Source organism: Clarias gariepinus, unplaced genomic scaffold (assembly GCF_024256425.1).
Source record: "Clarias gariepinus isolate MV-2021 ecotype Netherlands unplaced genomic scaffold, CGAR_prim_01v2 scaffold_29, whole genome shotgun sequence".
Taxonomy (NCBI): domain Eukaryota; kingdom Metazoa; phylum Chordata; class Actinopteri; order Siluriformes; family Clariidae; genus Clarias; species Clarias gariepinus.
Genome location: NW_026520996.1, coordinates 1138790 through 1162510, shown reverse-complemented (window position 1 = coordinate 1162510; position 23721 = coordinate 1138790). Strand labels below are relative to the sequence as shown.

The following is a 23721-nucleotide window of genomic DNA, read 5'->3' as shown; positions in this document are numbered from 1 at the left end:
ATGGTGCTCCTGACCTAAACTGCAGTTGAAAACATGTTTTTGCTCCCTAAGAGGAGGGCTATAACCCAGTCACTGCTGGAAACAATAGACAGCACCCAGCGTCTGGCTGTGTGGTCACACTGGAGAATGCGGGCATCAATCCCGCTACCTCTCGCATGCTAAGCGAGCGCTCTACCACTTGAGCTAATTCCCCTTAGCACACTGGCTCAGTGGGTTGTAAATTTTTTTATTCTGTGCATTAGACAAGCAGTGCATTAGACATGGTTAACAGTGCTCTTCAAGAGCGGATCATGCAACTTTCATACTCAAGTGTAAGACTAAGATTACATGTTCACTCAAATTTGAGTCCTACAAATGACCTCATCTAACTGCATGCCCTTCAACCCCCTCTTCAGTTGCAGCAATTTGATGTTTGGTTGTTGAGGTAGAACCGTTGGTTAAAGGTTGCTTAACAGTGGTCTATTCTAGCAGATGCTTGGGTTTTGACACCCCAATTGTAAAAGAAACAGGAGGGAGGCTCAGGAGCTTACAGCATGGTTCACACTTTTAGAACTGACTGTGGAATTTTCATGTCAGTGTGTCAAAATATGAGAAGGTGGAATTTTAAATGCTTTTGTTCATAATGTTTGGTTGTTGAGGTAGAACAGTTGGTTAAAGGTTGCTTAATAGTGGACTATTCTAGCAGATGCTTGGGTTTTAACACCCCAATTGTAACAAAACAGTAGGGAAGCTCAGGAGCTTACAGAATGGCTCACACTTTTAGAACTGACTGTGGAATTTTCAAGTCAGTGTGTCAAAATATGAGAAGGTGGATTTTTTAATGCTTTTGTTCAAGATGTTTGGTTGTTGAGGTAGAACAGTTGGTTAAAGGTTGCTTAATAGTGGACTACTCTAGCAAGTAAGGTCAATTACTTCTAGTGTAGTTCATAGACTAGTTATGTTAATATTGGTGGTCATTTGATCCCCTTGTGAAAATGCAGGACTAGGTGATGTTCCTTAGGTAATTTGTGATCTGAGAAAAACCAACAGTCCATTGTCTTGGCCGGTTAGCTCAGCTGGTTAGAGCGTGGTGCTAATAACGCCAAGGTCGCGGGTTCGATCCCCGTACGGGCCATTACCACAGTTTTCAATGTTAGCAAGAAAGATGGTGCTCCTGACCTAAACTGCAGTTGAAAACATGTTTTTGCTCCCTAAGAGGAGGGCTATAACCCAGTCACTGCTGGAAACAATAGACAGCACCCAGCGTCTGGCTGTGTGGTCACACTGGAGAATGCGGGCATCAATCCCGCTACCTCTCGCATGCTAAGCGAGCGCTCTACCACTTGAGCTAATTCCCCTTAGCACACTGGCTCAGTGGGTTGTAAAATTTTTTATTCTGTGCATTAGACAAGCAGTGCATTAGACAAGGGTAACAGTGCTCTTCAAGAGCGGATCATGCAACTTTCATACTCAAGTGTAAGACTAAGATTACATGTTCACTCAAATTTGAGTCCTACAAATGACCTCATCTAACTGCATGCCCTTCAACCCCCTCTTCAGTTGCAGCAATTTGATGTTTGGTTGTTGAGGTAGAACCGTTGGTTAAAGGTTGCTTAACAGTGGTCTATTCTAGCAGATGCTTGGGTTTTGACACCCCAATTGTAAAAGAAACAGGAGGGAGGCTCAGGAGCTTACAGCATGGTTCACACTTTTAGAACTGACTGTGGAATTTTCATGTCAGTGTGTCAAAATATGAGAAGGTGGAATTTTAAATGCTTTTGTTCATGATGTTTGGTTGTTGAGGTAGAACAGTTGGTTAAAGGTTGCTTAATAGTGGACTATTCTAGCAGATGCTTGGGTTTTAACACCCCAATTGTAACAAAACAGTAGGGAAGCTCAGGAGCTTACAGAATGGCTCACACTTTTAGAACTGACTGTGGAATTTTCATGTCAGTGTGTCAAAATATGAGAAGGTGGAATTTTAAATGATTTTGTTCATAATGTTTGGTTGTTGAGGTAGAACAGTTGGTTAAAGGTTGCTTAATAGTGCACTACTTTAGCAAGTAAGGTCAATTACTTCTAGTGTAGTTCCTAGACTAGTTATGTTAATATTGGTGGTCATTTGATCCCCTTGTGAAAATGCAGAACTTGGTGATGTTCCTTAGGTAATTTGTGATCTGAGAAAAACCAACTGTCCATTGTCTTGGCCGGTTAGCTCAGCTGGTTAGAGTGTGGTGCTAATAATGCCAAGGTCGCGGGTTCGATCCCCGTACGGGCCATTACCACAATTTTCAATGTTAGCAAGAAAGATGGTGCTCCTGACCTGAACTGCAGTTGAAAACATGTTTTTGCTCCCTAAGAGGAGGCCTATAACCCAGTCACTGCTGGAAACAATAGACAGCACCCAGCGTCTGGCTGTGTGGTCACACTGGAGAATGCGGGCATCGATCCCGCTACCTCTCGCATGCTAAGCGAGCGCTCTACCACTTGAGCTAATTCCCCTTAGCACACTGGCTCAGTGGGTTGTAAAATTTTTTATTCTGTGCATTAGACAAGCAGTGCATTAGACAAGGTTAACAGTGCTCTTCAAGAGCGGATCATGCAACTTTCATACTCAAGTGTAAGACTAAGATTACATGTTCACTCAAATTTGAGTCCTACAAATGACCTCATCTAACTGCATGCCCTTCAACCCCCTCTTCAGTTGCAGCAATTTGATGTTTGGTTGTTGAGGTAGAACCGTTGGTTAAAGGTTGCTTAACAGTGGTCTATTCTAGCAGATGCTTGGGTTTTGACACCCCAATTGTAAAAGAAACAGGAGGGAGGCTCAGGAGCTTACAGCATGGTTCACACTTTTAGAACTGACTGTGGAATTTTCATGTCAGTGAAAATAGAATAGAATAGAATATAGCAGATGCTTGGGTTTTGACACCCCAATTGTAACAGAAACAGGAGGGAGGCTCAGGAGCTTACAGAATGGCTCACACTTTTAGAACTGACTGTGGAATTTTCATGTCAGTGTGTCAAAATATGAGAAGGCGGAATTTTTAATGATTTTGTTCATAATGTTTGGTTGTTGAGGTAGAACAGTTGGTTAAAGGTTGCTTAATAGTGGACTATTCTAGCAGATGCTTGGGTTTTGACTCCCCAATTGTAACAAAACAGTAGGGAAGCTCAGGAGCTTGCAGAATGGCTCACACTTTTAGAACTGACTGTGGAATTTTCATGTCAGTGTGTCAAAATATGAGAAGGTGGAATTTTAAATGATTTTGTTCATAATGTTTGGTTGTTGAGGTAGAACAGTTGGTTAAAGGTTGCTTAATAGTGGACTATTCTAGCAGATGCTTGGGTGTTGACACCCCAATTGTAACAAAACAGTAGGGAAGCTCAGGAGCTTACAGAATGGCTCACACTTTTAGAACTGACTGTGGAATTTTCATGTCAGTGTGTCAAAATATGAGAAGGTGGATTTTTTAATGCTTTTGTTCAAGATGTTTGGTTGTTGAGGTAGAACAGTTGGTTAAAGGTTGCTTAATAGTGGACTACTCTAGCAAGTAAGGTCAATTACTTCTAGTGTAGTTCATAGACTAGTTATGTTAATATTGGTGGTCATTTGATCCCCTTGTGAAAATGCAGGACTAGGTGATGTTCCTTAGGTAATTTGTGATCTGAGAAAAACCAACAGTTCATTGTCTTGGCCGGTTAGCTCAGCTGGTTAGAGCGTGGTGCTAATAACGCCAAGGTCGCGGGTTCGATCCCCGTACGGGCCATTGCCACAGTTTTCAATGTTAGCAAGAAAGATGGTGCTCCTGACCTAAACTGCAGTTGAAAATATGTTTTTGCTCCCTACGAGAAGGTCTATAACCCAGTCACCGCGGGAAACAATAGACAGCAACCAGCGTCTGGCTGTGTGGTCACACTGGAGAATGCGGGCATCGATCACGCTACCTCTCGCATGCTAAGCAAGCGCTCTACCACTTGAGCTAATTCCCCTTAGCACGCTGGGTTCGTGGGTTGTAAATTTTTTTATTCTGTGCATTAGACAAGCAGTGCATTAGACAAGGTTAAAAGTGCTCTTCAAGAGCGGATCATGCAACTTTCATACTCAAGTGTAAGACTAAGATTACATGTTCACTCGAATTTGAGTCCTACAAATGACCTCATCTAACTGCATGCCCTTCAACCCCCTCTTCAGTTGCAGCAATATGATGTTTGGTTGTTGAGGTAGAACCGTTGGTTAAAGGTTGCTTAACAGTGGTCTATTTTAGCAGATGCTTGGGTTTTGACACCCCAATTGTAACAGAAACAGGAGCGAGGCTCAGGAGCTTACAGAATGGCTCACACTTTTAGAACTGACTGTGGAATTTTCATGTCAGTGTGTCAAAATATGAGAAGGTGGAATTTTTAATGATTTTGTTCATAATGTTTGGTTGTTGAGGTAGAACAGTTGGTTAAAGGTTGCTTAATAGTGGACTATTCTAGCAGATGCTTGGGTTTTGACTCCCCAATTGTAACAAAACAGTAGGGAAGCTCAGGAGCTTACAGAATGGCTCACACTTTTAGAACTGACTGTGGAATTTTCATGTCAGTGTGTCAAAATATGAGAAGGTGGAATTTTAAATGATTTTGTTCATAATGTTTGGTTGTTGAGGTAGAACAGTTGGTTAAAGGTTGCTTAATAGTGGACTATTCTAGCAGATGCTTGGGTTTTGACACCCCAATTGTAACAAAACAGTAGGGAAGCTCAGGAGCTTACAGAATGGCTCACACTTTTAGAACTGACTGTGGAATTTTCATGTCAGTGTGTCATACACATATGAGAAGGTGGATTTTTTAATGCTTTTGTTCAAGATGTTTGGTTGTTGAGGTAGAACAGTTGGTTAAAGGTTGCTTAATAGTGGACTATTCTAGCAAGTAAGGTCAATTACTTCTAGTGTAGTTCATAGACTAGTTATGTTAATATTGGTGGTCATTTGATCCCCTTGTGAAAATGCAGGACTAGGTGATGTTCCTTAGGTAAATTGTGATCTGATAAAAACCATGGGTTCATTGTCTTGGCCGGTTAGCTCAGCTGGTTAGAGCGTGGTGCTAATAACGCCAAGGTCGCTGGTTCGATCCCCGTACGGGCCATTGCCCCAGTTTACAATGTTAGCAAGAAAGATGGTGCTCCTGACCTAAACTGCAGTTGAAAATATGTTTTTGCTCCCTAAGAGGAGGGCTATAACCCAGTCACTGCTGGAAACAATAGACAGCACCCAGCGTCTGGCTGTGTGGTCACACTGGAGAATGCGGGCATCGATCCCGCTACCTCTCGCATGCTAAGGGAGCGCTCTACCACTTGAGCTAATTCCCCTTATCACGCTGGCTCCGTGGGTTGTAAAATTTTTTATTCTGTGCATTAGACAAGCAGGTCATTAGACAAGGTTAACAGTGCTCTTCAAGAGCGGATCAGGCAACTTTCATACTCAAGTGTAAGACTAAGATTACATGTTCACTCGAATTTGACTCCTACAAATGACCTCATCTAACTGCATGCCCTTCAACCCCCTCTTCAGTTGCAGCAATTTCATCTTTGGTTGTTGAGGTAGAACCGTTGGTTAAAGGTTGCTTAACAGTGGTCTATTCTAGCAGATGCTTGGGTTTTGACACCCCAATTGTAACAGAAACAGGAGGGAGGCTCAGGAGCTTACAGCATGGTTCACACTTTTAGAACTGACTGTGGAATTTTCATGTCAGTGTGTCAAAATATGAGAAGGTGGAATTTTTAATGCTTTTGTTCATAATGTTTGGTTGTTGAGGTAGAACCGTTGGTTAAAGGTTGCTTAATAGTGGACTATTCTAGCAGATGCTTGGGTTTTTAACACCCCAATTGTAACAGCAACAGTAGGTAAGCTCAGGAGCTTACAGCATGGCTCACACTTTTAGAACTGACTGTGGAATTTTCATGTCAGTGTGTCAAAATATGAGAAGGTGGATTTTTTAATGCTTTTGTTTAAGATGTTTGGTTGTTGAGGTAGAACAGTTGGTTAAAGGTTGCTTAATAGTGGACTACTCTAGCAAGTAAGGTCAATTACTTCTAGTGTAGTTCATAGACTAGTTATGTTAATATTGGTGGTCATTTGATCCCCTTGTGAAAATGCAGGACTAGGTGATGTTCCTTAGGTAATTTGTGATCTGAGAAAAACCATGGGTTCATTGTCTTGGCCGGTTAGCTCAGCTGGTTAGAGCGTGGTGCTCATAACGCCAAGGTCGCTGGTTCGATCCCCGTACGGGCTATAGCCACAGTTTTCAATGTTAGCAAGAAAGATGCTAACATTGAACTTTTTTCAAAAATTTTCAAACTGCAGTTGAAAATATGTTTTTGCTCCCTAAGAGGAGGGCTATAACCCAGTCACTGCTGAAAACAATAGACAGCACCCAGCGTCTGGCTGTGTGGTCACACTGGAGAACGTGGGCATCGATCCCGCTACCTCTCGCATGCTAAGCGAGCTCTCTACCACTGGAGCTAATTCCCCTTAGCACGCTGGCTCCATGGGTTCTAAAAGTTTTTATTCTGTGCATTAGACAAGCAGTGCATTAGACAAGGTTAACAGTGCTCTTCAAGAGCGGATTATGCAACTTTCATACTCAAGTGTAAGACTAAGATTACATGTTCACTCGAATTTGAGTCCTACTGCATGCCCTTCAACCCCCTCTTCAGTTGCAGCAATTTGATGTTTGGTTGTTGAGGTAGAACCGTTGGTTAAAGGTTGCTTAACAGTGGTCTATTATAGCAGATGCTTGGGTTTTGACACCCCAATTGTAACAGAAACAGGAGGAAGGCTCAGGAGCTTACAGCATGGTTCACACTTTTAGAACTGACTGTGGAATTTTCATGTCAGTGTGTCAAAATATGAGAAGGTGGAATTTTTAATGCTTTTGTTCATAATGTTTGGTTGTTGAGGTAGAACAGTTGGTTAAAGGTTGCTTAATAGTGGACTATTCTAGCAGATGCTTGGGTTTTGACACCCCAATTGTAACAGCAACAGTAGGTAAGCTCAGGAGCTTACAGCATAGCTCACACTTTTAGAACTGACTGTGGTTAACAGTGCTCTTCAAGAGCAGATCATGCAACTTTAATACTCAAGTGTAAGACTAAGATTACATGTTCACTCGAATTTGACTCCTACAAATGACCTCATCTAACTGCATGCCCTTCAACCCCCTCTTCAGTTGCAGCAATTTGATGTTTGGTTGTTGAGGTAGAACCGTTGGTTAAAGGTTGCTTAACAGTGGTCTATTCTAGCAGATACTTGGGTTTTGACACCCCAATTGTAACAGAAACAGGAGGGAGGCTCAGGAGCTTACAGCATGGTTCACACTTTTAGAACTGACTGTGGAATTTTCATGTCAGTGTGTCAAAATATGAGAAGGTGGAATTTTTTAATGCTTTTGTTCAAGATGTTTGGTTGTTGAGGTAGAACAGTTGGTTAAAGGTTGCTTAATAGTGGACTATTCTAGCAAGTAAGGTCAATTACTTCTAGTGTAGTTCATAGACTAGTTATGTTCATATTGGTGGTCATTTGATCCCCTTGTGAAAATGCAGGACTAGGTGATGTTCCTTAGGTGTCCACCCGCAGCTGCCATGAGAGCTAAGATCTCTGAAAGTGATGGTCACTTTCTGGTCTAGCTTGATTTCTTTGACGGTGTTGAGAATGGATTCGACACGAGCGGGAGACAGCTGTGCCCGCTTACGCTTAAATTCCTTGTGACACCCAAAATTGTTGTCCTTTAAACAGGAAAGAGCATGCTTTCATGGCATTGGATCTCAATCCTAGGAAACAAAGATTAGCTAGGACGACATGCCGATGTTAAAGCGCTAGCTACTGAGACTGGGCCAGCCAGTCATGTAATTCAATACGGATGCTCTGGAGTCGTAAGAGCCAGAACTACATCCATGAATTTTGTGTATGTGCGGGCAAAAAAGCCAGACCAATTGGAAGGACCCAATACTGTTGGGCTGACTTCTAATAGTCGAGGATTCGACGATTCGATTCGTAGACGTCTGATTCGACTATGAACCTCATAGTCGAATAGTAGGAAAGTGTTATGTAACCAATGAGAAGCAGCACACTACAGGCCTGTAACGTCCGGACCGCATTTGTTAGCATTTACGGATTTATTGGCTCACAATGGCTTCTAAAAAATCATCAAAAGTGTGGGAGTATTTCGAGAAGGTTAAAGATGACCCAAAGAAAGTTAAGTGCAAGTTGTGTCAGCAGCTTCTTTCATATCACACGACGACAACCAACATGGCTTATCATTTGAAACGGTTACACCCGCAGTTTCATGACGACAGCTCAGGCAGCACGTCTGCATCAGCGGCGGCCCCGAGATTAACGCAAAAAAAAATTGATTTGAGACCACCACTTTCAGAGAAGAGAAAAAAGGAAATTACTGAAAAGATTGCGGAGTTTGTGGCACTTGATATGAGGCCCGTGCGCATTGTTGAGGGTGAGGGATTTAAAGAACTCTTGCGCACACTTGAGCCAGGCTACACCGTCCCTACAAGAGCTACAGTGATGGATGTCGTGCACACAAAATATCTATCGATACGGTCAGACATTTACATGGCTATACAGGACTGTGAAGCTGTCAGTTTCACAACTGATATCTGGACCTCACTTCAGATGGAGGCTTATCTCACAGTCACGTCACATTTCATCACCGGAGACTGGCGACTGGAGAGTTTCGTTTTAGAAACAAAAAAAATGGAGGACAGTCACACAGCTGATCACATTGCACGAGAACTGACGGAGATCATTTGTGAGTGGGACATTCCAAGTAGCAAGATCGTTTCTGTGGTTCATGATAACGCAGCAAACATGGTTGCGTGCACCAACCAGTTGGTCCAGCAGCCCCGCTGGGGAAAGATGAAAGGAGTGCGCTGCGCGGGCCACACATTACAACTTTGCATAAACAGCGCTCTGAAGCAGGACCCCATTTGCCGCACCGTTGCTGCAGCAAGGCGCTTGGTTTCTTATTTTAAAAAAAGCGCAAAGGCCACCACAGCACTACAAGATCAACAGAAACAACAGAATGTGCCCCAGCATAAACTGGTGCAGGATGTTGTTACCCGTTGGAACTCTGTTTATTTGATGCTCGATCGCTTGATAGAACAGAAGGGGCCAGTTTCAGCCGTGCTCACAAATGAGAGTGTGAGCAAACGGTCCGATCGTGACCTGGAGCTATCCACATCACAGTGGCGCACAGCAGAGGAAATTGTCGCTGTTCTTAAACCGATGATCACTCTGACAGAGCTTTTGTCCCAAGAAAATAATGCATCCCTGTCTGCCACTGTCCCCATGCTTATGAATATTAAAAAAAGACATTTGGTGGTGCATGAGGACGACAGTCGAACCACAAAGATCATCAAGACTACGCTGTCCGATGAGATGACAGGCGATGGGAGCTTAAAGGGCCAGGACTGGAAATAAGTGTTTACATCAGTGCAGCGGTGCTTGACCCGCGCTTCAAGAAGCTCTCCTTTCTCTCCGATGACCAAAGAGATGAGGCATATTCAGTGGTGGCAGAACTAGCTGAAAGTCTAACTGACAGGTCTTGCCAGGAGGAAAGTGACACGGTGGATCCTGGGCCTACTGCCCCAAAACAGGACGCTGTAATGGCTATGCTGCTGGCCAGTGATGAAGATGAGGAGGAACAAGATGAGACGAGCGAGATGAAGGTCTATTTGAAGGACTTCACTAAATGCAACGGAGGCCCCCTGGAATGGTGGAAGAAAAACAAGGATAGATATCCCAAGTTGTCAAGAGTTGCTAAGAGATTTCACAGCATCCCCTCCACTTCCACGCCATCAGAGAGGATTTTTTCAAAGGCGGGTTTCATTGCCAATAAATCAAGGAGCGCCCTTTTCCCGACCAACGTGAACAAGCTGGTTTTCCTTGCACACAACTTCAGAAGAATTAGACAACCACAGGTGCTGTAGCCTAGAACACGTTTCATATGTGAAGAAGTTATTTTTTTTTCTTTTTCTTTTGGGACAATGTGAAGGCTGCGCGCGAAGCGCAGCAACGAAGACATCTTTTCCTTTTCCTTTTTTTCTTTTTTTTGCTGCATTTGCACTTTCTGAAGCCCATTCGATTATGACTTATTAGACCTATATTTATTTTCGTTGTTGTGTAATTGTTTTTATTTATTCAGGCAGGTTTATTGTATTTTGAAAAATGTTTATGACATTTTGAATTTGGACTAGTGCCAGGTGGTGCGCTAAGTTTAATTTTATTTATTTATTTTATCCCGATTCCCGAGTGTGAACTGTGGCCTATGTTTATTTTCGTTGTTGTGGTATTGTTTTTATTTATTCAGACAGGTTCATTGTATTTTGAAAAAAGTTTATGACATTTTGGACTAGTGCCAGGCTGTTGCGCTAAGTTTAATTTTATTTATTTATTTTATCCCGATTCCCGAGTGTGAACTGTGAATTAAAAGCCAAGAAATAGGTTCATAAGTGAGAGATAAAGGCATGTTTTGGCACGTTGTTGTTTTTGAAATTTTTTTTTCCTATTTTAACTTTTCTGATGTTTGATATATGTGTGATATGTTTTGTTCATCTAGCTATAAATGAATAAAAGGTATTTGTTACACACCATGTTTTTCTTTTAGTTTTTTTTAACTCTTTTGTTAGAAATGGAAAAAATCTAGCTGCTATCTAAAAAAAAAAAAAAAAAAGTTTTGACTATCAGTCGACTACGGCAAAATCGAACGAATCAGATTTGACTATAAAAATCCTTAGTCGAAAACAGCCCTACAATACTGGTAAGCTTCGCCCCCGAAAGCGAACCTCAGGAACCTTCTGTGTTGTGGCAATATTTCTATTGATTTATTTTTAGATAGCGGTAAGCCCGCAAAATCTAAAAAATTGGACGCACCCCCCCGTTCCTCTTGCACTTTACGGTTTCATGGAAGTGGAGACCACGCCATTGAAACGCGGAGGGTGATGTAAGAACTGAATCCTGTAGTTTCTCTGTACAGTGCTTAGTACCCAAGGAGATATACTTGGCAGTAGCTTCCACGCTGCCAGTTTCTCAGAAAGGGGCAAAGGCTATCGGCTTGGTTAAACGGGGGGGATGTTAGATGTTCGGCATCCTGAAACATGGCAGGAAAAAAACAGAAGAACTAACATTTTATTGGAGACTGGAGTTGCTCGAAACACCAGTGGTGGCGGAGCAAGAACACCAACCTCCTGGGGGTGCCAGGGAGAACACTTCATTCTTTAAAAGGAATTCTGCGTGCCTCTCCCCATTGGGGGGCCACCCCCCACGGTCCTGGGCACATGAACCTCAGGGCTTCTTTGTGAAGACAATATGCCAGTCTGACCTCTTTTGAGGCGGATTGCGTGACGCACCCCAATCTTGCGAGGGGGTGCCCAGCTCAAAAACACTCTCCTTGTGTGTTTCACGCCTCGCAACAGTCATAACCGGTCGAGACTGGGTGGCCGACAGTCCCGACTCTTGAGCAAGGAAGGAACTTCCCGAAGGCTTGTTATATAACTTCGCCTCATGAACCTAGTGGCGACCGAGTTAACGACATCGCCAAATAGGCCGGGAGGCGAGATGGGGCATCAAGGACGAATACACGATTCTTCTCCTTGATGACCCTGAGATTCAACCACAAGTGCCTCTCCGCGGAGACCATAGCAGGCATAAAATGGCCGATAGCACGAGCCGTCTGCTTTGTTGCACGAAGAGACAAGTCTGTGGCCCGGCGTAAGTCCAATACGCCTTACCTTGCAGAGCCCCGCCAGTACTCAAGTCTCTCAGCAGGTCAACCTGGTAGGCGTGCAAAACCGCCATGGTGTGCAATGGAGCACCAACCTGACCTGCTGCCTGAAAAGCTTTTCCCTCCAGGGAAGATAAAAAGTCTACACAGCTTAAAAGGAAGTAATAGCTTTTCAGGAAGGATGATGTCCCAGAAGAGAGATAGCCTGAAAGCGTCTCTTCTATTTGGGTGTCATGATATAACTCCGCGCTTCTACCTCAACTATATTTAAATAAATAAATAAGTTGATGGCAAGAAAACACAGGATAAATACAGCTTACTCCATGAAAGGGTTAACTCATATGGAGATTGCTAAGAAAGGGGAGAGAGCATCGTTGAGGCTCCGCCCCCCGGCCACCCGACAGAATCTGTCGTCTATGTTTTTATTTATTTATTTTAATTTATTTATTTTTAAGTGCTTAGAGGCTATTACCATCTCCGCGGAAGCAGAGAAGGATGTTTATCCTTGCCCATTCACAAGAAGCGCCAGGGTGCGCTTGAGAGAGGACAGAGGAATTTCCCGATCCGATGAGAACGCGAAAGAAAGAAGTTTTTAAATCCGTCTCTCACTGCTCTGCCGGATGCACGAGTTCAAGCCCCAGGAATGCGCTGCGACTCAACGCTTCTCAAGAAATGCGAGGCGCGCGCGTAGCACTTAATTGAAGCAGTAAAGTGTAGAGATCGCCCTCCGATATGGATTATACACACGGAGGGACATCTCGTTTAAACTCTGCCATTATCAGGAAACATTATTTTGTACTGTGAGTTTTTTAATATACTGTGTTTATTGTTACACGCACACTGTTACAGTGTGGAAGTCAATGGGAGGTTTTTCTCTCTTGCTTTTGTATTATGTTTAATAACCAATGGAGCTTTTAAGCTGTACACACATGCATTCTCACAAAAAAACAACTCTTAAATCTACACTTTGTGACACAATAACAGTAATGTTTTTAACATTTTGCAGGATGTTTGGAGAAACTAGAGAATAAAGAATAAAACAGTTGTTGGGTCAAAATAACCCAACCAGAACAACCCAGCATTTTTTTAAAGTGTATTCTTTGAGTTATTCTAATGTTTTGTTCTGAAAGTCTATTTTTCCATTTTCTTCTATATTTAAAGTTTGATGTCTTAAAATGCAACATATGTTTAAAAAAATACTAACAATAAACTGATACAAATAGAGGCTATATAACAGTTAATTCTTTGTACAAATAAAATTGTTAGCTAGTAAACTTGTTTGTCTAAACAAAATTTAACCATTTTTTAAAAACTCATTATTGTACAATAAATGTGAATAAACCTGGTACTAATTTTTCATGTTTGCAGTATAAAGTACTCTGATGTTGAAATTACAATCACTAGTATTTCTGGATACAAAATATGACTTTTTTATGACTTAAGCTCAAATCATACTTAAAAACTGCAAAGAATGAAAATTTCATTTTGCGCCACCTGGCGATCGTTTCATGAATGACACAAAATGAGACTGATTTATTTTGCACGTTGCCGTTTTGCCGCCACAGAGAGCGTGGCGGTAATAGACATTCCCCTTGACTAACTACTGTAGATGTGGAAAAGGCCAAACAAAAAAGGCTATGAGGATCTGTAGACCTGTACAGGTTGACGAAGCAAAGAGACAGGTGCCAGGAGGGTGATGGGAAAATGAAGAGTTGATGAATGAGGAAAATGAAAGAGAACGAAGAGTAGAAGTACAATATTTTGAAGAGTGAGAGGATCCCAGAGGAATGGAGGAGATGTGTATTAGTGCAGATCATTAAGAACAAGGGAGATGTGCAGAGCTGTGGCAACTACAGAGGAATAAAGCTACAGATGTGGTCATTAAGACTGCGCGTGTTTTCCCGCGGGATGCCTCAATTTAGCGCGCGGCGCGCCGCGACTTGCCGTAAGCTACATTCAGGAATTTAAATAAATGTGTTGTGCTTCACTGAATATCCGCCAGATGGCGCATGGAAGGACTTTATTTAAATGCTGGACCAAGTATTGTACAACGAAGAATTGTGTATAATTATTTAGTCTAAAACAATATTGTTCCCAATGCTGAAGCAAACATGAATTTTATTTTGCTTTACAACAGATCTTTCATGATAAATGTGTGTATATGTGCTTCATATTTTTTTCATAATGATGAAATGAGATGCCCAAATTCGTGCTTTAAAATTCTTAATAAGTTTCTTATATATTTTTTGTAATGTTTTAACAGGGACAAAACAGTAAAAGACATGGCAATGTCTCGGTTTACATGGTGTTGAAATTAATTTAATTTCCTGATAGTAGGCTATCTGATAGTCTTAACTATGCGAATGTCCTGATTCGTGAATATGCCAACATATCTTATTTAAAACGTAAAAAATGTGTCGACATCATCAGAAGACATGAATGAAATATATATATTATATTATTAAGTAAATATTATTTTATGACCACGAGCTTCTTCTGGCATTTTATAATAATCATCATATTTGCTGTTTGTGTCCAGCATTTAATAATTATTTCATACATTATTTAACCACGGCTGGAAATAATAGCTGGAATGTGATGTGATTGTGAATTCATGACTGAAATAAAGCAGTTTGTCTTTTCTAAAGTACTTTCACTTTACAAAAGGCAGCATTTTTATAAAGCGTTTTTTAAAGGCAGCGTTTTTATGTAGGTTGATAAACGTGTGTTGTACAGTATATACACCGCGACAGCGCGCGCAGTTACTCACTTCTCACCTTTCATGTAGGTCTGCTCGGACTAATTCGTTTTAAACCCCTCAAAAATGTGTGTTTATACAGCCCCAAACCTCCATCAGTTATTAACAATAGCATCTATTTAGAAAAAATGCCCCAGTGATTTCAGAGCTTCAGGAAATCTCCCGGCGCTCTGCGCATAACACCAGGCCAACTCATGTCGAAAAGAATTTATAAACTGTTTCTAAATGTGGGCTATTGTTTTTTACTTATAATATTTTAATTTAAATGAGGTTTGGGCTCAGGACTTCGATTCGGCATTGTGATTCTCCTCTTTAATTTACTACATAGTTTTAATCAGCGCTCAGCCGCATGCATAGAGTTTTCCAGAGCGCACTGGCAGGAGTAGACTAATGATTATGAACGCGTCGGGAAAACAGCAAGCAGACTGACTCTGACCATTTAAAAAAACGTTTGCGTTCATTTTCTGACGCGCTCAAGTTCACCAAAAACAATACAGAGCAGCGCAGCTTATTTGCTTTCAAACATTTATAAAATCACGTTTTTTTGTTATTGTGAGTGCGCTTAAATAAAAGTTGAGTCTTATAAAGGCATGTAGTCTTATATAGTTTTATTATATAGTTTTTGCACATTAATCAGAGTCCTCATCTGTTACATTTTTGAGGACAATAGTTTTTTTCAGCCTGTCACGGCGTGCGCCCAAATCAATATCGCTCCTCGCTCACTAGTTAGGCGGCCTCTCCTTCAGATATGCAAAGAAGCAGGGCTGCAGAATTAGGCACGAATCGTGAAGAAGAGCTCTCCTTGCTAAAGATCACGGGTCTCCAATCCGCGCTATAAAATACTCGGGGTTTGTTGGTTTACAGTGGATTTTACTACGCGGTGTGAGTGAGACGCGCGCACACAACGCAGAAGTGCGGCATGCAAACGGGGCAATTGGAACGCGCCCCAGGGACTTCAAAGAAGAGCAAGCGCAAGCGGACGGAGGCAGGAGCTGCTGTCCGCGGATGGCCGTCGTATTCGTATTTTATAGCGCAGGGTGCAAGCCCGAGATCATTGGCATGGATGAGCTATGTCCAGCTCTGTACCAGCATGTCATGTGGGCATTATAAGACTAAAAAGTGGCAGCTGGCACGCCTAAAAATAGACGCAGGTTAATTTTTTTATAGTCTAAATTAAAATCCTCCTCTTTAGTGCCTCCTATTCCTATTAATCCTATTGTTCTTTTAGTGTCACTGCGTGTGCTTACAATGCCAGACAACATTCAAATGCAAATTATTCACTCTCCCCAATTGTGAATCAGCTGTTCTCACCTATACATATTAACCTATACGTTCTCACCTAAAGTGTTTAGGTAAAATTCCACCTATACAAGTGTGACAAATATGCAAAGAAAAAAAATAGGAAGGGGCAAATACTTTTTCATGGCACTTCACATGTAGTCAGATTGTTCCACTGGGCTGAAACTGTAGCAGGTGGAGTTATAGCACTTTTTAAATCACACTTACTATACACTGATATGAATAACTTTGAATGATGAATTCTACGTTAATATGATCTCGGGCTTGCTCCACATTATAAAAGCAAAGCGCGGAGATGGAGATCAGGGAAGTACGTGATGTGGTGGAAAATAGGCAGTCGCGGGTCTACACTGAATTGCTCCGCGGGCGAGACTCCCTCCCGCCCCCCGTCAGCGCCACTTCTAACCAACCAAACCCCCTGTCTGAAGTCTGCTTGGTCTTGTTAATTTGTTTTAAAACCCCCAATTCTGTGAATTCCCCCAGCAGCGAAACCAGTTTGATGACTTCACACCTGTTGTAAAGGTGAGATGGGGGATTACAGTAACTGTGGGTGCGCTTCACGCGCTGTCGCGTTGTATTCAATGAATAGACTAAAACAAAATCATGTTTGCTTCAGCATTGGAAACAATATTGTATTAGGCTAACTTTATTAAAGATTATACACTCTTGTATTCTTTGTCCACACATGTGGGCATCTTTAAATTTTTAGATATTGATCCTTTCTCGATGCAGCGAATTTTCTGAGCAAATTAATAATAATTTCCATGAATGAAAAGCAGGAAGAAGAAAAGGTTACGCGAAAATAAGAAAAAGCTTTAGAGGTAAATGTGGAAAATGCTTCAAATGAACAGATTCTGCCTATAACAGGTCAGGGACAGTGAGGCTGGACCCAGCAGCGCACCACATCCCACATCATAATACATGCTGATGATGACCAACACGTCTCCCCTGTACGGAAGCTCATTGCATTCACAAAAGAAAAAGAAATCACGGGACTTATGTCATAATTATGACTTACTATCTCATAATTATGAGATAATATCTCATAATTATGACATCCTGATCTCATAATTATGACATCCTGATCTCATAATTATGACTTACTATCTCATAATTATGACATCCTTATCTCATAATTATGACTTAATATCTCATAATTATGAGATAATATCTCATAATTATGACTTACTATCTCATAATTATGACATCCTTATCTCATAATTATGACTTAATATCTCATAATTATGACTTACTATCTCATAATTATGACATCCTGATCTCATAATTATGACTTACTAACTCATAATTATGACTTACTATCTCATAATTATGACATCCTTATCTCATAATTATGACTTAGTATCTCATAATTATGACATCCTGATCTCATAATTATGACTTACTATCTCATAATTATGACATCCTTATCTCATAATTATGACTTACTATCTCATAATTATGAGATAAGGGGGAGCAGTTTGTGGCGGGGGCCATTTTAGCACATGACATCGGAAACGAAAGTTACTGCGTCCTTTTGCTCGGAAGCGCCTCAATGCAGACCCATGGAGATGTAGTACCATCCTATTGTTTAGCTCGATGATTGTACAGTAGGTGAATTAACTACTGAACATTTCCTTACTGACCTGCCCCTCCTGCTATTCAGTTAAGGTAAGTTTTGCTTTAATTTATAGATACGGGGCATAAAATCGTATTTGTTGTTGTTGTTATATTTAAACATTTAGTACTAATATATGTTACACATTCGGACTGCACATCAACTTGATCAAAATTCGAGTTATTCATTGGGCTGCTGGCTGAAATAATCTCTCGGCAGGTCGGACCAATACAGCGCTCCCGATGTGCTCATTACAACCGTTAATAATGTGAAAAGTGGACATATCAGTAATTAACTTACTGCAATAGTGGATACAGTATTGATCTCACAACTTTATAAAATAGATTTATCACCTAAATATATTAAATCACAATATAACAAGGATAGCTCTGTGGAAAACAATATTTTAAATGATTCGGGCTTTTTACTTTTCCCCGCACCGCATTCACTTCTCAGCGATTTTAACTGACACACACACACACACACACACAGCAGATGGCGGGGGATATGTACTGTAGCATCTCATGAACTAGTCTACTCGCGTCGGTAAAGTCCGCCTGCTCTTCCTTTCTCTACACACTGTGGACTGTACGCACTGTTATTACCTAAATATTTTCTTACCAATGCAAACACGAATAAACAACTCACGTAATATAATTTTTAGAACATTTATTAAATAGCTTATATTAAAACATGTAGGCCTAAATGTTGCTTCTCTGAATACTGTATGCCTCTTCTGTTTTGGGCAATAACTTGAAGCTGGAAACTAAACAATTGTGCCTGTCACAGATTTAATCACAATAAATACCTGTACAGTCTGAAAAAATCATATAAAAAGTATAAAAGTATATCCTTGTTAAAATAAAGAAATAGATATATCACTGTGTCCTAACATAATCAAAATAAGGAATCTGTAGCATGTATAAATTATAATTATAATGGGGAAGGTGTTTAAGTTAATATGTCCTCTTTCATTGTTGTTTAGGTTGTAACTGTGCTACTCCATACCAGTAATAAAGTACAAATTTGATCATGTACTGTATGATGACAAGTGCTAATCATGTAAATTAGGCATGTGTTGACCAGTGCTGACTTGATTGTTCATGGCTTATAAAAACTCAAACCTTGACCTTGACCATGATCTTAAACAGTGTTAAACCATTAGCCTACATTATGTCATAGCCATGTCATAGCCGAATTATGAACATTTGTCAAAGCTTAGTCCCCCACTTTAAAAATCTCTCCATTCCCCTGACACACGCATGCAGACACACACTCCACTGTTTGTTGTTTGTCCTTTTAATCTTTCCAAGTAAGTAACTTCCTAAGTAACTTCCCACCACCAAACAGGTGTGAGCTTTGTAAAATTATCATTTATAAATGAGCACCAACTGTCACCACTTGCCAGGCAACATGGCAACCCAAACAAAAAACATGAAGGGTGGCTTAGTGCTTAGCACTGTCATATTGCTCCTCCAAGTTCTGGGATTGATTCCTGCCTCAGCATCTGTGTGCTTGGAGTTTACATGTTCCCCCTGTGCTTGGTGGGTTTCCTCTGGGTATTTCAGTTTCCGCCCACAGACCAAAGACATGCTGATTAGGTAAACTGGCATCTCCAAATTGCCCATATATGTGAATGAGCATGTGAGTGTGTGCCCTGCGATGTTATGGAAGCTAACACATGCTTACTTTGCAAGAATTTTTGGTGTAACTGTAACTGTTATCCTTTTTCCAGTGTGTTCACTGCAACTGGAATTGGAGGAAATGACAGCTCTAGCTCCACATCAGCAACATACTAATGAGGATGCTGGTCTGTGGGATTTTCTTCGTAAGAGGGGTGTTCCTGAAGAACATATTGACCAAATGCAACAGGACAGGGTAATTTTGTGACAAAAATAGTCCCAAAGTATTATGTATTAAAAACACTAGTAATTATTATTGTATATTGTACGTACAATTACATAATCCACTACAAAGAATCAATCAACTGTCCTGTACATTGACATCGGCACTGCCAGTGTTCTCAGTAATAAGGTTCTCAAGACTCAAATTTAGATAAATACATACTGTACATACTGTCAGTATTAAAGAGACAATACAGTTTAATAAGGGCTCAATACAATTCATTTACCTTTTTTTTTTGTTTTTTTGCTAAAGAATATGAAATTTTATGTTTTACTTTTCCTTTTGGTTTACTTACATGTAAATTTCTAAGGTATCTCACCTACATAGGCTTCTTTTTTTGGTAAAATTGTGAAATGTAATTGTAGAAAAAAAATAGCAAAAGCCATTATTATAAACATTGTAAAGTATACTTCAAAACAAACTGACACATTCCTTTAAAACTAACTTTGCTAAGTTTTTAATTTACAGATTGATACAGCAGTTGTCAGAGAACTAGATGACGCCTGTCTTGCACGCTACATACCACTGTATGGAGACAGGATTGCTACAAGGCGGTACTGTCTGGACAAACAAAAACGAAAAGAAGATAACTGCTCGAAGATGTCCCTTCTTGAAAAACTGAGAAAGAAAATGAGGACAACAACAACAAGCCTTGATGAGGAAACTACAGAGGAAAGTAGGCCAACGAAAAAAGGAAGCTATAAAAGAAATGCTACCAAGTCTTCAAGAAAAATCGAATTGGGGTGGATTCATGAGGGAAAGCAAGTCAGGAAACGCTGTGGTGGGGGAACCAGAATTCTTGATATATCCAAGGACTCAACCAAGAAAGACCTTATGTCTCATGCCAAGGAACTATTTTTTCCACACGGTGAATCAAAAAAAGGAAAATGGGAAGAATTCACTCATAGTATTTATGACTTTACGAAATCAGAACTTGAAGACAGCGTTACTGTTGGTGAGCTGTACACACTCTCAAAATTTGGTATTTTACGCTTTTATTTACATACGACGTGGCACATAGACAAATCTGACACAGAAGTGGACAATGAAAAGGACAGACATAGTGGCTCTCTAGGAGAGCAGCAGAAGACAGCACAGTGCATTAATCATGATCAACACCTAGAAAAGCCTCTTGGTGTAAATAATCCACAAACCAAACCATCTGATACAGTTAAACAGTGTAACCATGAAACCTCCAGTGCCCATTTATCTGTTGTTGGTGTCATTGATCTTACTTCTCTATCGTATGATTCAGAGGTGATCGTAGGTGGCATAGAAGATGTATCATCTGCAAGCCCTCTAGATGACACTGTTCCAATTGCTTCATCCACAGAAGTCATTAATGTTGCCTTGTCTACCTCCACTCCTGTATTAGTAGATCATGTTGAACGTAATATCCGTTCAATTGGCAATGCAGACTATGAGCTGCTTTCTGAAACCCATCTGATTGAGCCTTTTCAAGTTTTCTCTCCCACAGAGGAAGTTATCAGTATTGTCCCATCCACGTCCACTCTTTTTGTAGAGGATGACATTGCTCGTTCAAACATTGATGCAAACTATGAGCTACTTACAATGAGTATCAAACTTTATAGAGTAAATCTGTTAGAGGAAATGATTTGTCAATTCAAAGATGAGTTAATTCTTAACTACCCCTTAAAGTACAGCTTTATTAATGAAAAAGGCCATGATGCAGACGGTGTGTCGAGGGATGTCTATGCTGCATTTTGGACAGAATTTTTAGATTGTGCAGCCGAGGGGGCAGAAATGAGAGTGCCATCTCTGTCACCAAAATGGCAAGAGGATGAATGGAAAGCTGTGGGGAAAATATTGGCCAAGGGTTTCCTAGACCAAGGCTACTTTCCATTGCGCATTGCCCCAGCATTTACCACTGCACTGATTTTCGGAGAACATGCTGTATCTACTGATTTACTGTATCAGTCATTGCTGTTGTATCTGAGTCAATGTGAGAGAGATCTAATAACTACTGCTTTACAGCAGGACCTTGACAGTGATGGTCAGGATGAGTTATTAGATCTGCTGGATCGCCTAGGAGTAAAAACAGTCCCATCACAAGATAACCTTAAATCAGTCCTAATTCAAGTAGCACACAAACAAATAATTCAGCAACCTAAATATGCTCTCGATAACATGTCAGCAGTTGCAGCCCAACCCCTGAGGACCACACTGACCACACCAGCAAAGATACAGACCATGTATGATGACAAGAAACCAACTTCCAGAAAAGTCCTAAAGCTGATTGAAGCAAGTCCAACAACACCAGCTGAGAACCAAGCCTTCAAATTTCTACAGCAGTACATACGTGGATTGGATCAGGTGGGTCTTAGAAGAATGCTGAGATTTGTGACAGGGTCAGATGTCATCTGTGTTACAAAAATTCAAGTTGTATTTACAACTTTGGATGGACTTGCACGTCGACCAGTTGCACACACCTGTGGAGCTGTTTTGGAGTTATCTTGTACATACAACTCCTACCCAGAGCTATGTGTAGAAATGGAGAATGTACTAACCAGCAACTACTACACTATGGATATTGTGTAGTGAGACAATGCACATACAGTACACAGCAGGAAGTAGCTGTACAATTTTGAATGTTTTAACTCTTAAATATTTGTAAGATTAGGTAGAAGTGGATTTAAAATGTTATGCTGAGTTTGCTTGGACAAACTTGTTTGATATAAGTCAGAATTGCTCATGTTTCCAAAAGTAGTATTATAGCATTTGTGGTACCAGTAATTTCTGGAAGTAACACAATTAATTATCATTGCACATTGCATGTAGCTACTTCCAAAGAACAACTGTTTATTTTGTTTTGTTTTTTTCATAGTTTGTTGTGAAACATTAGTTAAAAATTTTAAAACGAAGTTCATTTATGCACAAAGGCAATTTTATTTACATTATTTACAGAAACAATTTCCAGTCATATAGATAATCATTTAAACAGTATAGTATAAGTAAAAAGAACAGTGTTGCAAACAAGGATTCATTTGCCTGAAATAGCTCTTAAATTCCAAAAAGAGTAGCATATGTAAATATAGTTAATGTTAGCACTACAATCATAGTTTATATTTTTATTTCTTAGAGATACAGCAGCATGATAAAAGTAGATGCATGTCTTTAAAGTTTTCCACAGATTTCCACAGAGTTTTTTTTTGGGGGGGTTGTAGTAATCTGTGTAGTGAGGTGATGGCGGTGTCCAGTTGAGATGGCTAGCATCACTTCATCACTTAAGAAGACCCAGCAGTGCATAGATCAATAACAATGACTTAATTTTCTGTTTATACTTTCGCCTCTATTTTCATTAAGATTTACGAGCAACAGAAATGTTAGATACTAATGTTTATATATATAATCTTGGAGAGGTCATTGTTACTTGGGTGTTAAGTTTGTGTTCACTGTGTCTAGGCAAAAGGTTTTTTAAATGTAAAATTGTCATATGTAAGGCGAATATTGCAGTGGTTGCTGTAAAAGGTTCCAAAAATAATGTTATGTTTCACTGCTGGTTAAGTGAACTGTTATATAATAAAAGTCCTGTCTTATTTGCAGTTTGTGTAAATTCACTGTCGTGTGGGCAACCGGTATTTTAGTTAATATATGTATGTATTAAGCTAATATAAAACATACTTCAAAAGGATAATTTTTTATGGGTGAAAATCCCACTTTAAAACACTCACTTAAAATAGGTACTCTTATACATTACTGTATAATTATTTAGGTGTGTATATATATATATACACAGTATATATACACGCACATACGTACACACACACACACACATCAGTCAACAGTTGAGACACAGCTTCTAATTCCATGGTCTTTCCTATTTTTTATTTCTTTAAAAAAAAGAGAAACAATGCTAAAGGCATGCAAAATACAAAATAATCTCCTTTGAACAGTTGATATTGAGATGTATATCTGCTACTTCTGCTCTGTAAAGCTTCATAACAGATCTAATCTGAGGTGCTGGTTGTTAATTTGTGATTTCTGAGGCTGGTGACTTTAAATGAACTCCTCTGCAGCAGAGATAACGTTTTGGTCTTGATTTCCTGGGAAGGTCTTCATGAGAGACAGTTTCATCATGGAGCTTGATGGGTTTTACAAATACACTTGACACAACATTGTTCTTGTAAGAACTGTTCCAGAACAGCTGACCTTAATGTCTTAAAATAACAACTGACTGTTGTTGTTGTTGTTACTTAATTACCTAATGCCATATGTGTTATTTTATATTTTTTAAATCTCCAGTATTGTTCCAGAATATAGAAAAGAAAACACTAAAGTAAAAACACTGAATTAGAAGGTGTGTACAAACTTTGTTGACTGGTACTGTATATACTGTATACAGTGTATATATACACACACATTAATC

General features: G+C 40.2%; 1 protein-coding gene and 3 non-coding genes across 4 annotated transcripts; 3 read left to right on the top strand and 1 right to left on the bottom strand.

The window, feature by feature from the left end:
* Nucleotides 1-1040: 1040 nt before the first annotated feature.
* trnai-aau (transfer RNA isoleucine (anticodon AAU)) lies at nucleotides 1041-1114 on the top strand. Its single transcript has one exon. It is a non-coding gene; the product is annotated as a tRNA-Ile (tRNA).
* A 1294-nt stretch (nucleotides 1115-2408) lies between these two features.
* On the bottom strand, nucleotides 2409-2481 carry trnaa-agc (transfer RNA alanine (anticodon AGC)). Its single transcript has one exon. It is a non-coding gene; the product is annotated as a tRNA-Ala (tRNA).
* A 1194-nt stretch (nucleotides 2482-3675) lies between these two features.
* On the top strand, nucleotides 3676-3749 carry trnai-aau (transfer RNA isoleucine (anticodon AAU)). The gene has a single exon. It is a non-coding gene; the product is annotated as a tRNA-Ile (tRNA).
* A 4235-nt stretch (nucleotides 3750-7984) lies between these two features.
* On the top strand, nucleotides 7985-9969 carry LOC128516584 (zinc finger BED domain-containing protein 4-like). Its single transcript, XM_053490566.1, has 2 exons — nucleotides 7985-9187; nucleotides 9421-9969. The coding sequence occupies exons 1-2, from the start codon at nucleotides 8151-8153 to the stop codon at nucleotides 9962-9964; spliced, it is 1581 nt and encodes a 526-aa protein (XP_053346541.1). The 5' UTR covers nucleotides 7985-8150; the 3' UTR covers nucleotides 9965-9969.
* The last annotated feature ends 13752 nt before the right edge of the window (nucleotides 9970-23721 follow it).

What these genes read in the sequence shown, in the direction of transcription:
- LOC128516584 (XM_053490566.1), top strand. Translation starts at nt 8,151, where the DNA reads ATGGCTTCTAAAAAATCATCAAAAGTGTGGGAGTATTTCGAGAAGGTT. An exon ending in AATGAGAGTGTGAGCAAACG is followed by an intron (nt 9,188 to 9,420) that starts GTCCGATCGTGA and finishes ATGAGATGACAG; the next exon opens with GCGATGGGAGCTTAAAGGGC.